General features: G+C 39.5%; 1 protein-coding gene across 2 annotated transcripts in view; it reads right to left on the bottom strand.

The window, feature by feature from the left end:
• Positions 1-17,288, bottom strand: part of LOC145245741 (tetratricopeptide repeat protein 37-like) — a 155,618-nt gene that overhangs the window by 107,490 nt on the left and 30,840 nt on the right. For both annotated transcript variants that reach the window (XM_080107339.1, XM_080107338.1), the window contains exons 7-8: positions 16,090-16,185; positions 11,165-11,276 (exon numbers count right to left, since the gene is read on the bottom strand). In XM_080107339.1, the coding sequence (XP_079963465.1) occupies positions 11,165-11,276; positions 16,090-16,185 (208 nt within the window). The remainder of the gene's footprint in view (positions 1-11,164; positions 11,277-16,089; positions 16,186-17,288) is intronic.

The following is a 17,288-nucleotide window of genomic DNA, read 5'->3' as shown; positions in this document are numbered from 1 at the left end:
ATCCTAACACCTAAAAATAAAAATTGGGGACATGGAACTCATTTATACCAACTAGCTAAGGGACTGATCCACTACGGGATTATCTTGATCTGGTCTGGGGGTTGCTTTTACGGTCGGCGTGTGCCATGCCTAGGCAGGGAACACGTACTCAAGCTTGTTTCGTACAAACGCACATAAACTAGCGGTGTGAATCCACCTCCTACTAAACTGTGAGCGAGATAACCTCCTTCTATCGCATCTGATTTTGATTTTAAGTTGGTGTTTAAAATACAAAATCAGATCCCGATGAGAAGGTGGCTCCCCCCCACGCCCTATCTCTATGCGTGAAACCCACACTACCAGTCTAGCTACGGCCAAGGTCGCTAGGAACACCATTCGTTCCTCCCTAGGCCACAAGGGATCTGCGTTGTAGACAACGGATGCTAAATCCAGGATCGTCACCTGATCGGGGACGATGCGAGCCGTGACCTCACTGACATACTCCCAGAATTCACGGAGCTTGGAACAAGTATAAAAAGCATGTTCTACGGTTTCTAAGCTATCTTCGTCGCACCGTGGACAAAAGGGACTAAATACCATACCAATTCTAAACAATATGTCATTGAGGGGTAGAGCGTTTCTAACCAATCGCCAGGTCAGGGAAAATTCGGAATTGTTAAGGTATCCCCGGCCTGGCGCCCAATTCCACAGAGAGCGAACCTCCCCCTCCGACAGCTGCAGCCGCTCCCCAAGCGGGTCCGAAGCGGTCCCCACCACTAATCCCCGATATAATGCCCTTCTAAGCTGTGCAAGGTCCAAGGACCCTGGCATCGCTCTAAGCGCATTTCGGCATTCGTTGAAGAATCTTGATTGCCCTCTCGGCCTTCTTTGGCATTCAATTAAATGATTGGGGATAAGGTCGGGAAAAGCTGCACCGACCGCGGGACCCCAATCAGACTCCTCAATCAGAGTTCTACCCAGGAACGCCAACCTTTCGGCATTTTTGTGGCTAGCCAGGTCAGGCATCCCCAGGCCCCCATCTTCAAGACGTTGAGTGCAGACCTGTCTATGGACAAGCGGCCGTCGCTCATTCCACAACAGTAAGAAAAGCGCACGCGTTAAGGCCGCCATGCGGACCGCAGGCAGAGGAAGTACAGCCAATCGGTAAAGGATCAGCGGAAACACATAAGTGGCGCATGCCTCCGCCCTACCTTTAAGGGACAATCCCCTTCGAAGCCAAACCCTGACAGACGCTTCGACCTTGCTCTGTACTTCCGACCAGTTCTTATCTAGACATAGACCGGGTCCAAACCAAACACCCAGAATACGGACCGGGCCATCCGTCCAGACAAATGCGCCAGGCAAAGCATTCGAGCCCCGCCAAGCGGCCAACCTCAGGCCAACGGATTTGCTGAGATTGACTACGGCCCCTGTAACTTGTTCATAACGCTTGAGAGCCTTAATCACCGTAATAATATCAACGACGCTCGAAACAAATACGGTGAAATCATCGGCAAACGCGGAAACCCTGGCTCGCGCACCGCCAGGAAGAGCAATTCCGCGCAGGGTCGGTCCAGCCACCCTGGTCCTCACTTTCCTAAGGAATGGTTCCAGCGCGAGGACATACAGCAAGGGCGACAACGGACACCCCTGTCGCACCGACCGAGAAACCGCGAACGGCGCCGACCGCACCCCGTTGACCTGCACAACTGCCGTCGGCCGAGCGTACAAAATGGAAATCCATCTGCAGAAGCCGGATCCAAATCCGGCGGTCTCTAAAACAGCCATCAGGAAACGATGATCCACCCTATCAAACGCCTTGGACTGATCCAAATTAATCAGCGCGGCTTCAGTGTCGTCTTCTAAATTTTCTATGACTGTACGTATCAAATGCAAATTATTTTGAATTGATCTTCCCTTCACAGCGTAATTCTGATCCGGTTCGACCAAGTCAGCGATAACAATCTGCAAACGATTCGCCAGCACTCGGGCCAGGATTTTTAAATCCGTATTCAGCAACGTGATTGGCCTAAAATCATCTATCCCCCCAACATGTGTGTCGTTCTTCTTCAGAAGTGTGACCACTCCTTTGGTAACCTGACTCGGGATAGATCCCGTGTCAAACCAGTGGTTAAACACACCCGTCAGAATCGGAACAAACATGTGCGACATCCTCAAGTAAAGTTCGTAGGGTAGTCCATCCAGTCCTGGTGATCTATTATAGGCGACCTGCTTCATAGCAGCTATGACCTCACACTCTGTAACCCGACCATCGCAACCAGCCGCTCGGGCCGCCTCCAGGCGGGGCGAGCCAGCCAAATAGTTGCCAAACTCCTGGACGCGGAGCCTGGACAGCTGCGCAAAGAGATCTTCAAAGTGCACTCGAAACCGCTCGCAAATCCCCCGAGCCGACACTATGGAGTCCCCTTCCGGGCTCTGAATTTTACGAATGTAGTTATCCGATTTGCGCCCGAGCGAATAGACTCGTTCGGCTTTGTCAACATTCACAGCTTCGTTGGGCATCTTTTTAATTCTAGCCCTAACTACCTGGCCCTGATATCGCTCGCTAGCCAAACGACTCAGATCCGCCTTAGCTAACCCTATTTCTAGGGAATCCCCCCCAGCCACCGCCCGGGATAGTCTATCCTCTAGACGCTTCTCTGCCTTGGCCCTATCTAGCGCGAGGCGTTGGCCATATTTGACAGAGAAGTCTCTAATGCTAGATTTGGCGTTTACCCACTACTTACTCCCGGTAACCGCCCCCACTAATCCCTTCTGTATGTGTTTAGTTAGCCTTTCCCGAAAGTCACCTATCTCCAGTAGGGAGGTATTTAACTTCCAGTACCCAGCTAACTTGGGGTTACTATCTAAGTCTAACCTGGCCACAAGTAGTTTGTGGTCAGAGTGGCCTAACCAGTGGAACGTGGGACAAGATATGTATTCTATGTTGCCTCTTCTAACTAACAACCGATCCAAGTAAGTACTTGAAGCGGAAGGCCTGCTAGAGAGCCACGTCCACGTCTCCCGCCCCGGGTGATCCACCCGATACCTGTCTACCAGATCGCATCTAGCCATCAGGTCCGACAGACTGGTTTCACACCCATCCGTCCCGCTAGTCCCGCCCACCTTATCTGCCCTGGGGTCAAGGATGGCATTCCAATCACCCACTAGTATTAACCGTTCCGAACCCCCGAGAAACACCTCCAACCGCCGGAAAAAGGAAACCCGCTCCCGTACGCAATTGGGCGCATACACCACGACGACTCAAAACGCTCTATTTGCCACGGCAACATCGGCCACGATCAGTCTACCATCAGCATCCGCGTGAACAACGCTAACCGTTGCAGAAAGGGTGCGCCTAACTAACAAAGAAACCCCCCTACTTTGACTATCACCGTATGTTGAAAAGACATCATAATCCCCCTCCAGCACCCGATGATCGTCAACGCAATCGTAGTGAGTCTCCTGTAACGCAGCCACATCTATATTCATCGACATGAGGTCCCTCAGTACCCTAGCGGCTTTGCTTCGGCACCTCATGCCCCTAACGTTCAAACTACACAAGCTCAAGGACGTGGCCATTGTGTCTAGATATCCGCAACCACCGACCTAAAGTCTTTGCTAGAAAGGGTGCCGCAGGACTGGGCGAGGTTGCCCGAAAGCAACTCGGACGTTACTCGTCCGTCTCGCGCAATACCTCCGACATCCAGGGGAAACGTTAATTTAAGGGCCCTATACAAACAAGGGTGGACGTAAATAGGAACCCTACCTTCGCATCTCGGCGCCAGCTGATCGAGGGAGTCATGCCTCTCTTCCACCAACTTTAAATCTGGAATCGCCCCCCTGGCGTCGTCGATCATATTCCACATGGCCTTCGTGCGTCCAGTTTTTGTATGGCGCACAAAGGTCATGACTAGGGGGGCGTCTGGGAAGTTTTTAGGGTTGGTAACACTTTTCCCGTCGATTATTTTCATTTCTCTAAGCGGCTTAATCAGGCCCCTATGGCGCTGCGTTATATACGTGTCAGCGTGAAGGGGGTCTACTTCGCAAATCCGGTCTCCAGGAAGGTAGGGGAGCTTTTTCGTCTTTTCACTCCTTACAGGAGATACAGAGGCGGCTCTTCTACCGCTGTTGGTTTTTGTCGCCGGCTTCTCCCGGGACAACGAGCGGGCACCGGTTGGGGGGGTATCGAAAAGGGATGGGGATTTTGGTTCAGCCGATGAGGTTAGGGTAGGGGTTTTGGGTGGCTGCACCGTAGAGACAGTCTTCTCTACATTCATAGGGGACGGGGAACGGGACCCTGCCTCCTTGTTTTTTCTCGCCTTCTTTTTAGTTTCCTTTTTCGGCACTTGGTACTCTATCACAGTAGCCGTTTCCTTATCGTGCTCCCCTTCTGAGTCAGACGAGGAGACCGGATGCATTCTTTTCTGGCCGCTAACAACTTCTTTAGTGGTAACGTTGGTGGAAGAGACCGTTGACGACACTGTGGGAACCGGCTGACCTTGTACCTCAGGGGGCTGCTCTCTTGTGGAGGGGGTCTTGGTGGTTCTGCCATTCTTCTTTACCACTGTAGTCCAGCCGTCCGACGTTGTTGCTTCTTTGCCCCCTCCGGTTAGCTTCTCGGGCTGCTGGTACCACTGCCGCCGGCTTTGCTACTACTACTACTGTCTGTGGGTTTCTTTTCGGACATTCCCGTGCCATATGGCCCTGCTGTTGACAATTCCAACAGTGGGGCCTGCGACCTTCTACTATAATGCTCATCGACCATATGTCGCACCTGAGCATGGGGGGAATGTTTTGTAATCCTTCCTTGTCAACACGCATTTTTAGGTTGTAGTCCCCTACCATAAGGTTACGGGGACCACGGACAGGAATGACGGACTCTACGTCCCCATATTGACTCATAAAGGCCCCTAATTGCTCAGGGCCGAGAATACAGGGGACTCCCAAAATAGACACGTTCGTCCGCGTCTTACTTAAATATTCCGGCTTAAGTCGAATATGTCGCCACGTGTGTTCCGATTTGAAAATATTGGCGGCGTCTTCCTCTTTGGGCAGTAGTAAATCCCACACTGCATAGCTTCTACGGCAGATATAGGTTGCGGGGATATTTAATTCCCCCAGAATTTTTGCCATGTCGTCTTTCGGCACACCGGTTAGCGCTCGTTTCTTTGTGTCTATGGAGACTAACGATATTATTCTCTTTGAAAGTTCTTTCATAGTTTTCGGTTCTACTCTAATAACATTTCCGTCGGTCAAATCCTTATATTTTGTATCGAATAACCGGCGGTAATCCCCGGGAGTTAGTTGCGACTGGGGGCCCCAGTCTTTTACCACTGCCGCCGCGGCCGTCTGCGGTGTTGATATTATCGTTTGTGACACTGTTAACAGCGGTGATTTCTGTCCCGGGGCAATAATAGAACCGGACGAGTCTATTGTTTGTGAACTCCCTGGCAACGTCGGCCACTCTCCCGGCTTCTCCCTTGGGGACGACGGTTTAGGGGTCAGTGCCGGTTCTTTTGTGGCTGTGGCACTAGCTGCCCCATTCTCTCTTTCAGTCTGAGCAGCCCCCTTTCTTTCTCGTTGACGCGACTTTCTCGCTTGTCGTAGTAGCAGTTCTTGTCTGTTGCATTCATCAGCGCTACTGTCGCTGCTACTAAATTCTATGTCGGCTTGCTTCGCGGCGTTCAACTGTTCGTCTAAAAGCGTTAACATGTTTATGGCCTCTTCCCTGTCGTCTGGCAACCCGTTCGAAAACGTCTGTTCCGACTCGGTGCTTCTCCATATTGAGATATCTCCAGAGGTTGCTGGTTTAATTCCCGACCCTAGGGGGTCCGTTCTCCCATGGGCGGGAGGGCTGACAGTTAAAGCCCTCTTCCTCGGGTGATTCCACCGAGTCGGAACACCTCTTTCAGCTGGCCTAAATCTACTGCTACTACTATTACTGCCGGGAACAGCAGTACGACTAGTTACGTGAGAGTCGCTGCCTAACGCAAACGATTCCCCTAAATTAGCGGTGCGGGGGACAACACCGAGTTTTGTGCGGGGGTCAACACTAATCCATCCTAGTGGTCTGTCTACTGGGCCTGAACCGGCGGGCGTGTCGGGGACACGAACGCCAGAAACCGGGCTGGGCGGGAGGTCGGAACTCGGACCACGTGGCGGTAGAATTTTTTTTTTTCCAAGGCCTAATCCTGTGCTCAGAGGTGGCTGAAGCCCCTTCTGGGAACCGGACCCCGGGCTAGACATGTCTGCCCTACCGGAGCCCGGCCAAGTTACCCTCCTCCTCTGCGTCTTCTTCCCGGTTGGCCCGGCTGAAGTTTCCGTTGGATATGACTTCGAACAACCACCTCAGACGCAGACCGGTCGAGTCGGAAAAAGAGACAACCGGAAATAATTCGTAAACAAGACAGTCAATGGCCTCGCGGGGAGGCAGAAAAATAAAAACAAGGCTCACCCGCCCAACAGGGACCGGCAGCCGGTCTCTGGACAGCAGCAAAACGAAAACACAGCCGAACTCAACGCTTTTTTCTATTTATTTAAAAAAAATACAACTTTGTTATATATAAGTCATGGAATTGCATTCATCTGCAAAAGATCTAGCTAATTTGCATATTCTTTTAAACATTCATTTTAATTAATTCCCTATTAGTTGTTTTGGTTTTTTTAAAGGATGATCATCTTTAGTTAACTATTATGTATAATTACATTCATGTAGATATTTTACACAATTTGTACTTGTGTAATATTTGCATAAAAAGGTTATAGTAAACACAAACCTCTTTCTATATATATTTATGTATGCATATATATATTTGTTTTAAAAATTTTGCCTACTAAACTCCTCTGTTTGTAGACATGAAACTTAATATATAGGATATTCAAACCCATGCAAAACTGATTTTAGCCAGGGAAAATCTGTGTAAAAGTGTGAAAATTAAAAAATGGAATTTGCCGGATGAAGGTCAAACGACGGCATTAAGAATACGCATGCCTAACGTAATAGTTATTGGTTCATGTTTTAATTTTTAGCCTTGCAGCAAACATGTCTTCATAGCTCAGGTATTAACGTCAAAGGAAATAGTAAATTGCAAGCTAAAAGTTTTGGTTTTGATTCTCGGTGATGGTGCACAGGTGATTTTTGTTTTTTAAACTTTTTAAATCATTATTATATATTGGGCCCAATATAATATAATAATAAATATGAAATCTATGTTAATCAAAATACCATATTTAAATGTATTTTATGACCGGGCAATGCCAGGCGGTCTGCTAGTGTGTATGTGTATATATATATAGATATATATATATATAGAATTTTTTTTTTAAGCCAAAGACAATGCAGAGAAAGACCGGAATTATGAAAGTAAAGAAAGAAATACAAACAAATGTAGACGGGTATGCTTGAGTAGAGGAGTGTCTAGCCTTTATTCGTCTATCTTTCCTCACCTCAATGTATGATTATTTATAACCAAGTTGCTGGTATGTCGGGTGTATGTAAAGTCCGTGGATGGTATGGAACTTTGATTAATTTCGAGAGAAAGGGACCTCTCTTTTCCAAAAGACAAAAGTGGATTCTTTCTTTCTCTCTCTCTCTCCATTGAGAGAGAGAGAGAGAGAGAGAGAGAGAGAAAGAAAGAGAGAGATATTCTCCAAAATAGTCAAACATTCCAACCAAAAAAAGACCATACACTCCATTATATTAAATGTCCTCTAATAGACACGAATCCACATAAACAAGCGTAAACAAAAAAAAAAATCTTAAAACTAAACAAAATTCATCTCAACTCTGACACGAGATTTTTTAACTGAGAAGAATTTTTGTTTTGGAATAAAACTTTATTGAGTGAAAGAACCATTTGCTCTTAACAGTAATTTATGATAAGATGAACACACGCACATTCAATTTTTAATAAGTTTTCTTTGCCATTTAGCAGAGAAATTTCATGTGGGCCAACGTGCACAACAAGGTAACAAATGAATACTGCACAAAGTTGAAAAATGTCCACAATGATTTCATTTTCATGCAATTTTTTTGTCAAATAAAAGTTGTTTTTTTGTTTTCATTATCCGGATAATACTGAATCCACACATTAATCTGGATCTGCATGATCATGCCGTGGATACTTGGTGTTATTTATTTGTAATTTTATTGTCCTATTTTTTCAATAGTTTCCATGATATTAACAGTAATTAAAGCAAATAGAGTATATTATCGTTTGTTTGTTTTTTCATTACCATAATATGGGATTCTCACTTTTATGTGGATCTGCATGATCATACCATGGATAATTGGTGTTATTTATTTGTAATTTTATTGTCTTATATTTTCCTATATATATATATATATATATATATATATATATATATATATATATATATATATATGCAATAGTTTACCTGATATTAACAGCAATAAAAGCGATTAGAGAAAATATGCAATCTTTTTTTTTCGTTACCCTTGAGGATAAGAGTTCTTCATGAGATTTTCAATTTGATACAGAACAATACTATGAGAGGATTGGATATGATAGGTAAAAAGATTATATTACTCAAAAGGATGGCTTAAATAGAATTTTTTGACATTAGACTTGAAGATAGCTATGTTGTAGTTAATAAGGGAGCACAATACAATATATTAAAATTTAAATTATAATTTTAAATGATTTTATATTTTCTATATTTTTGATTTATCAAATGTGAAGAAATTTGTTATCATTAAGCAAGAAGTGCATTTCACATATGTTTATATGATTAGCATACAAAACTGAGTGAATCAACATTTGTTTTCTAAAAGCTTTTCTCCTCATATACTTTGATACTAACTACCAGGGATGGTACAATCTTGCTGGTCGTAACATTTGCTTAAATATATTTTAATTCATTCACATCTTGCATTTATTATTACAGTCAACAAGTGTGTCTGGCTCAGCTAGGAGAGAAAAAATGAAAAGAGGAGAGGCAGACGCAAAAGGACACCAGAGCATCGGCAGAGCCTGACGGAGAGTATCCCTTCAGGGTGTTCAATAGAATCTGCTGCTCCTGCATCTGTCTACTCAGTCACAGCAGCAGCTGCTACCACGCAACATGACAACCTTCAGGTAGGATTTCCAACTATTAAGATGGAAGGACGCTAACAACAATATTACAGAGCCAATTCTCTATTGAATATTATATTGTACCTAATATGTAGTACTGATTTAAACATTTTTTTTAAAAAGTGACTTGCGTGCCATCAGCTAGAATCGAAAATAAAACATTTAGCGCTCCAACTGCATTCCTTATTGTTTGAGCTAACCTGACAGACAGATAAGAAAGTTATAAAATCAAACCACTTTTAGATTTGATCAGTTTTATGCATACACCAGCTAATAGATATATATCGGCAAGTTGAAATTTTTTTTTTTTTTTTACATGGGGATCACCACTTATCAAGGCCCGTAAGCCACTCGGGGATAAGGGTTATTTTGTGTACGATAATCAATGGGATAATATCGTAGTAATAGTTGGTATTGGAGATTTGATAAAGCGTCTTACTTAAGGGGGCGATTAATCAGAAATTTGTTTATGTTGGACTTGAAGACATCCAAGTTGTAGTCAGGTGGGAAACAGGCAAACGGAAGAGAATTCCACAGGCGTGCACTTCTCAGAAAAAAGCTATGTTCATGGAATCTACGTTTTGATTTAGGCACAGATAAAGAGTAGGGGAAATTACTGACAGTGGTTTTAGCTAGACGGGTGTTTATCATGAAGGATTGGCGAGGGGGGACCAGAGATTGAAGCTCGGAAATGAACATTTTTCATTGCAACTTGCAAACTTCGGCACACATGATTTATCCATCCAAACAAAGATTTTACTTGTTATAAACCATCGTTGGTGCATGATTTCTATTTCCTGTTAATTTCAGTGTTATGTGATCAGTAGTTTAAGATTTTATCGATTAAATATTTACATACATGCACACATCTATTGTTTTATTTATATAGATAAAATAAAACTCTGTAGACCTTGCTTGTTTACATCTTCAACAATCGAGCGATTCCATCTTTTAAAAAAGGGATGACAGGTGAATTTATATATATGCATACATATATATATATGCATATATATGGGCATGGCTCAGAGGCTAAGGAATGAGGGTGGTGAGTTGTATATTTTGGTTTTGGCATCCAAGTGATATTTTCACAGCCAAACAACCCTGCAACTTACAAGAACCACGACAACTAACAAACCGGAAGTCCAAGACTCGAGTTTCACCCTCATTTAGACTCATCAGTTAGACATATCCAAACTTGGAATTCAAAATCCAAGAGTCTTGTATGCAGTTGCTCATTTGGCAGAGTACTTGCCTCGCATGCAAGAGGTTCGGGTTTCGAATTCTGATTCGAATATGTCTAACTGATGAGCCCAAATGATGGTGAAACTCGAGTCTTGAACTTCCGGTTTGTTAGCTGTCATGGCTCTTGTGAGCTGCAGAGTTGTTTGGCTGTGGAAATAATATTATATAATTTCTCACATCCCCCCCCCAAAAAAAATATATATAGTTCGATCTCACTACTATGTGTTAGATTCAATATAATAATCGATAGAGAATTGTCTCTATAATAATAAATATGTGAACTGCATGAATTAAAATATCATATTTAAGCATATCTTATGAATAGGCAATGCCAGGCGGTCTGCTAGTACATGCTTAAAGTAGTCACCGCTCTCTCACTTACCCATGTATTTCTCTCACCTCACCATATGTTGATTCAACCACTTTCTAATATTTTATTTGTTTTTGAAACATTTTAAGAAACAGTGACTCTTTTTTCAGAGTTGCTTCATAATTGTTTTATTTTGCTATTTAATTTACATAGTGTGTTCATGCAAACCATAAGCATGCATGTAAATTAGAAAGCAAAATAATAAATCTAATTCTATATTATCTATAAGGACAATATAAGAACTAAAGACACTTATTTTTAGTTTTGTAAAGAGAAAGTTGTAAGAGATGCGTCATAGTTTATGAATTTTCATCAAATGGAAATGGAATCATGTCGTCTTTTCTAAAGCGACAATGTTATCGTTCCACCCTGTAATTGTTCAATTTGTGGAAAAGTCACTAAAAAAATGCAATTCTTATGAAACATTTATTTAAATGAATATTTACTGCAGACATCCACAAAATATATCACTTACCTACATTTAAATCAAGCTCTAACAAAAGCGCAAAGTCGATAATGACAGGATTTTCATGATCAACCGCCATTAATCGAGTAATCTCCGACTTGAGAAGTTCTTGATCATTGTTCTGAAAAAAGATTATAAACATATGACAGGGCAAATGAAATGACAGTTTAAAAGAAGACAAATTAATATTTCGGGGAGGGGGGGGGTATTAGAAGAACATGTTCGTACCTGGAATTGTAGTTAAACACAATTTATTACTTGGGATATGTCTTCAACAATCAGTTCGAAAGTGGCCTTGTTTTTGTCAGACTGAAATATGCTTCTGTTCAGTCCTAGGTTCACTCTCTCAGACTTTAGCTTCCCTCTTTGAGAAAGGGTTAGTTTATTGTTAATCTAGTGCGGAAAATGCATACAGGGGTGCTCAAGCATTTTTTGTAGGCTAGAGTGCACTTCTCGTGTGCTGGTTTTTCAAAACCTGGTCCGATCTTGTATCTAACCTCCTGAAGAAGTCTATATATCAATAAAAATGGGAATGTGTGAGGATATTTCCCAACCCACGTACTCAACAAATTTTTGATTTACAGACTTAAAATTTGGTACATAGGGTATTCAGATACGTGGAAAACATTTTAATCCATTTTCATCTGGAAAAAAGGGCTGCTAAGCGATCAAAATTGAAAAATTGGAACGTGGGGGAGCTCATCGGATTTTTATCTGTTTATCAACTGTTTCACGGATGCGTATGTGTGAATCATTCCCATGACAGATTACTTACGTTAAAAATAAATAGGTTTGAAACACTTTTTAAAGATCATCTCAAGGTAGCCTAATGGTCATCATACTTGACTGTCTTTAGGTTTTGGTTTTGATATCAGCTCGAGTATTTTTGTTTTTACTTACAAGAAGTGAATTGTTTAGAAAAAATTACATGTAGGAGTTTCTTTCCATTTACTTCATTTTTTTTAAAAAGGAATTTAACGTTACGTTTAATACCTACCATATTTATATTTATAATAAATAAGAATGCTGCATTAATTAAAATATAATATTTATGCATAGTTTACGATCGGGCAATGCCGGACGGCCTGCTTGTAGTAAATAAAACTACTTTGTATTTTCAAACACAAACAGGGGATTTTAGAAGAATGTAGAATTGAGTATGAGAAAAATTCTAGTGTCAAACTCTTTTTGTGTTAATATTTTTTTATAATCCAAATGAAATACCAACTATTTTTCTAAATAGAAAATTCAACAGAACTAAAGTTTGTCTTTAATGCACCGCTCCACCTGACATGCTTTTATTGTTATGTATCTTTTTTATTCTTTTAAAAAAATACAAATGAAATGGAAGTGACTTGTATTTTTTTCCTATTTATTCAGATCTGATTGAATTTATCCAAAATTAAAACATGTTATTAATATGTTGGAAGAAACTAATCAATTTTATTATTCAACTAGATTAAATATACTGCTCAACAGCAAGATTGGATTGGCAACCTATGCATCCTAAAAATAGGTTTTATTTGGATTATTTGAACTAATGTTCTCATCTTAAGTGTTGTTCTCATGTTTTGGCTAATGTAACCTCTGACTTTCTTCAGGTGTGTCATGTTGAACTTGGAAATCTTATTGTCAAAGTCAGGAATCTGCACAGAACTTCAAATAGAACCTTTTATTAAAGGCACTGCTTGTTTGAGTTATCTTACTTTCCGCCATTTTTTTTTTTTGTCAATGATTTTTACTTCATCCCACTTTTCTCTCCATACGTGGGCAGCCATAACTGACTTTTCAGTATCTCCACGTATTACAGCTTTCTGGTGTCTTTCTAATTTTACTTTTAGTGGATGACATGTCTCATATTTGTTTAGTTTTACACACATACATGGAATCGCATACACATGACTAAGTCATGACGTTTTCTTTTTTTTACTTTTTTTCATAGGAGGTTTAACTTACACAAGATGCTTTTGGAGAGTTGTCACTTCTGAATGTCATATGAATTAAATATTCTTTGACAAGACCTTTATATGTGGTTGTGGTATAAAAACAGAGGTGACTTTTAAGGTGGTGTTGTTTGGTTCAGATTTCTTGGAGCTGATGTCACTCTCTCCAGATAATTGTTTAAGTGGAGAGTTTCTCTTAAACTGTTCATCTTTTTTATATGTATTGCTGTTACTACATATTGCCTTTGTTCAATGTTATAGGCAAAAAACAATTTCTTTCTGGACATTATTTGTGTTAAAATGTTTTTGACTCCTAATGGGGGTATGACACCAATGATTTCGACGATCGTTTTTATAACCACAAGTTATAATAACCAACCAATGAAAACCTTCCAAAGTTGCTATAAAAATTGTTGAATCTTGGATTCAATCAGTTCACCGTCATCTCCGTCGCGAATCTGCATTTGATTCTTCACCTCCATCTTTGTTACTAGGAATTACTTAACACTTAAGATCGGAACTGCACTGATTCTTCATCTCCATCTTTGTTACTAAGAATTACTTAACACTCAGGATCGGAACTGCACTGATTCTTCACCACCATCTTTGTTCAACATAATGTCTCAACACTTAACAATATGGAACAAAACGTTGTGCGAATAACACTCAAGATGAGAACAGTAGTCTGAATAATCCAAATAATCAGTCCTCATCTGAAAAATTCAGAAACATAAGAATATGGTTATTAGTAAACTTGTAATCCTACTGAGGGATACAAGCATAGCCTATGCAAAGAAATATAAGCTCCTGTCAATTCTATCAAAGTAGATAACCCTAATGGTAAAGTTAGAACAGTGAACATCAACAAAAGAAACCTTGTTTCCAGTGTAATAATTATTTACCTGATCCTCTCTATGAGGGATGAATGCGACACAAGGTCATGTTTAATGCAGTATGTGATCAGTTCTGAATATCACAAAAGCATTCATGACTGATAACAATGACCTATAAAATTGTTTCAGTCTAGGAAGAGAAATTCTTCTAGACAGTGAAAACAGAACAGATACTACACTTTTAATTATTTGTTAGAGGAATAGTGATACAATTTTAACAAATTAGACACAAGGCCTTCAAAAGCTTAAGAAGCCACTACATGCATTCTGACTCATTCAGCCATCCACTGTTCCTTTCTCTCTTCATAATTTTGTCCATTACTTTCACTGTCACCAGAATACCACATTTACTCTATGGGCTACTGTATGCTACATTTTGATGTTAACCTGAAGGCCAGTAAAAATCTATTTTAAAAAAATTTATTTTGTATTTCAATAAAAATTCAATTATGGTGTTTGAAAAAAAAAAAACTTCAAATGTTAACGCATACCATTTGGCTATATAACGTAAAACATTTTTAAGTAGTATATCACAGTTTAAAACAAAAATATATTGTTCAATTTTGAAGACACATTTTGGAGAAAAAAAAACATGATAGAAAAAGGAAACCTCATTAGGGATTTGAGAAGAGAACTGAGCAGAGACAGAACAGATACTACACTTTGAATTATTTGCTAAAGGAATACAGTGATACAATTTTAATAAATTAGGCACAAGGCGCTCAAAAGTGAGAGGAGTCATTCTACTCTTAACTAAATGCATTCTGACCCATTCAGCTAAACAGTGGTTCTTGCTCTCATCATTTTGTCCATTATTTTTTACTCTCACCATTATGCCACATTTACTTCGTAGGCTACTATACACTTTGATCATAACATAAAGGCCAAATAAAAATCTATTAAAAACTTTTTTACTTGTAGTTCAATAAAAATTCATTTATGGTGCGTGAAAAAAAAATCTTCAAATGTTGACAACATAAGTAACACCAGCAGTTCTGCCCAGCTTTGCTCGGGCCCTATAAATTCATAACTTTATATGCATATGTATATATTAAAAAGTGTGAATATGTACGGTAACGCCTTTCTATATAATAGGCTTCCTTAACTGCCATAGAGAAAAGTTGGTAGAAACCGCAGACGTCAATCTTTTTTAACTTTGACCCCAATTTTGACCCCTTAACATTTATTGTTTTGGGCTCAAATTTAATTAAAATGTTTGACCCATGTTCAAGTAATCTACACCTAAAAATTCAAGTGTTTAGACCCAAAATTGGCAGATTTTGGTAGAATTTATAAAGGTCAACTCTATAAACTTTGACCTCTTGCCAGCCAAATTTTCACCCAAAAACTGATTAAAAAGCTTACTGCATGTCTGAATACCCTTTTGTAAAGTTTCAAATGTTTAGACTCAAAATTGGCTGAATAGTTTGCTAGAGATTGCAAAAGTCAAATCTTTCGAACTTTGACCTCTTGGAAGCCAAATTTTCAGCAACAAAATGATTAAAAAGCTTGCCTTATGTCTGAATACACTTTAAGTAAAATTTCAAATTAGGACCAAAAATTGGATGAGTAATTTGGTAGAGACCGTAGAGGTCAATTCTTTTTTAAACTTTGACCCCAATTATGACCCCTTAAAATTTATTGTTTTGGGCTCAAATTAAATTATAAAGTTAGATCCATGTCCAAGTAACCTATATCTACAATTTCAAGTGTTTAGATCCAAAATTGGCGGAGGAGTTTGGTAGAGTTCTCAGATGTCAAATCATTGAACTTTGACCTCTTTACAGCCAAATTTATGGCTGAAAACCGATTAAAAAGATTTTCCCAAATCTCAATACCCTTATGTAAAATCTCGAGTCTGTAGACCAAAAATTGACAGAGTTATTTTGTAGGGAATGTACACACACAGAGACAGACGCACACAGACATCTCCACTTTTATAGATATATAAATTGGTTACATAAGCAATTGTTTTTGAATGGTATTTCTCAGTTTAAAAAAACATTTTTGAAACCACATTTTGAATAAAAAATAACACATAAGATTAAAAAAAAAAAAAGAAACCTTATTTCAAGATTTGAGAAGAGAACATTCTTACCTTGATCAAACTCGAAAAGTATTTTTTGGTTAACCACTGTTTTTCTTCAGATGGAACGTTTTTCATTTCCAAACATTTCTTGTAACAGGAGACCAACTAAAGAGGAAAAGAAAAACACACAAATGTGATTTATGAAGCATTAAAATATTAGCAGGGATATCCGGCATTGCCAGGATCATAAAAAACTAAATAGGTGTTAAATAATGTACATAACATCTTTATATTAAAACTTCTATCACTCTATCTTATTTGAATTATTCATCAGCCTACTGTGCTCATCTTGAGTGTCATTTTCACAACATTTTGGTCAATGCAACCTCCAACCTTCTTCAAGTGTATTTCATTTCTGTCAAACTCTGGAATGACTAAGTAGACCTAGTATAGAATTTAACACAATATGGGAACCATTAATTATATATATATATATTATTTTTTTTGTTGTTGATTTTTTTAAAACAATATTGACGTTAGCGTCTTCACCTTGAAGATCGGATCTATTTTTTAGAAATTGCCCATTTTTTATTTTGGACATAAACAAATAATATTTTTATTTATTTATTTATTTTTAAAAACAATAATCTACGTACATGCATGTTTCTGGCCCCAATATATATATATATATATATATATATATATATATATATATATATATATATATATATTAATGAAATCAAAGGGATGAAGTGTTTACCTTATATACACAACGGTAAACATTTTTTTAAATGATTTGTTTGCTCTTTGTGTATGAGCTTTTTATAAGTGTAGTAGCTTTTTATCTTATCAACTGGGACAAAAATATGTTGTGATTTGGATTTAACTTTGTGTAAAATTATTAATTTTTCTAGTAATTGGGTTAGGAGGGTATCTTTATTTCTTGAATGTGATTTGCCTAACCAAATCTATCATGGAATTTTAAAAGTTATTAAGGTGGGATTATGACTGGGATGAGGTTATTTTCAGTCTATAGGAATTAGCTGCTCTCCTTGCAATCTTCAGTTCTCTGTGTGAATTAATTGGAAGTGCATCTTTTAGGGGTTCTGGGTATGGTGAAGTGTCCATAGAAAGAGGAGACTGCCTTTTGTTATTGTAGTTCAGATTTAAATAGTAAGCTTTCCATCTTATGTTTATCAGGAAAGTATTTAAAGCCAGTACAAATTTCTGGATGTATGCTTTTCTAGTAGGGATAGGGATGTTTTTAG

Source organism: Euprymna scolopes, chromosome 23 (assembly GCF_053919585.1).
Source record: "Euprymna scolopes isolate OS-2025 chromosome 23, ASM5391958v1, whole genome shotgun sequence".
Taxonomy (NCBI): Eukaryota; Metazoa; Mollusca; class Cephalopoda; order Sepiida; family Sepiolidae; genus Euprymna; species Euprymna scolopes.
The sequence above is the reverse complement of the archived record's forward strand: the minus strand, read 5'-3'. Positions and strand labels throughout refer to the sequence as shown.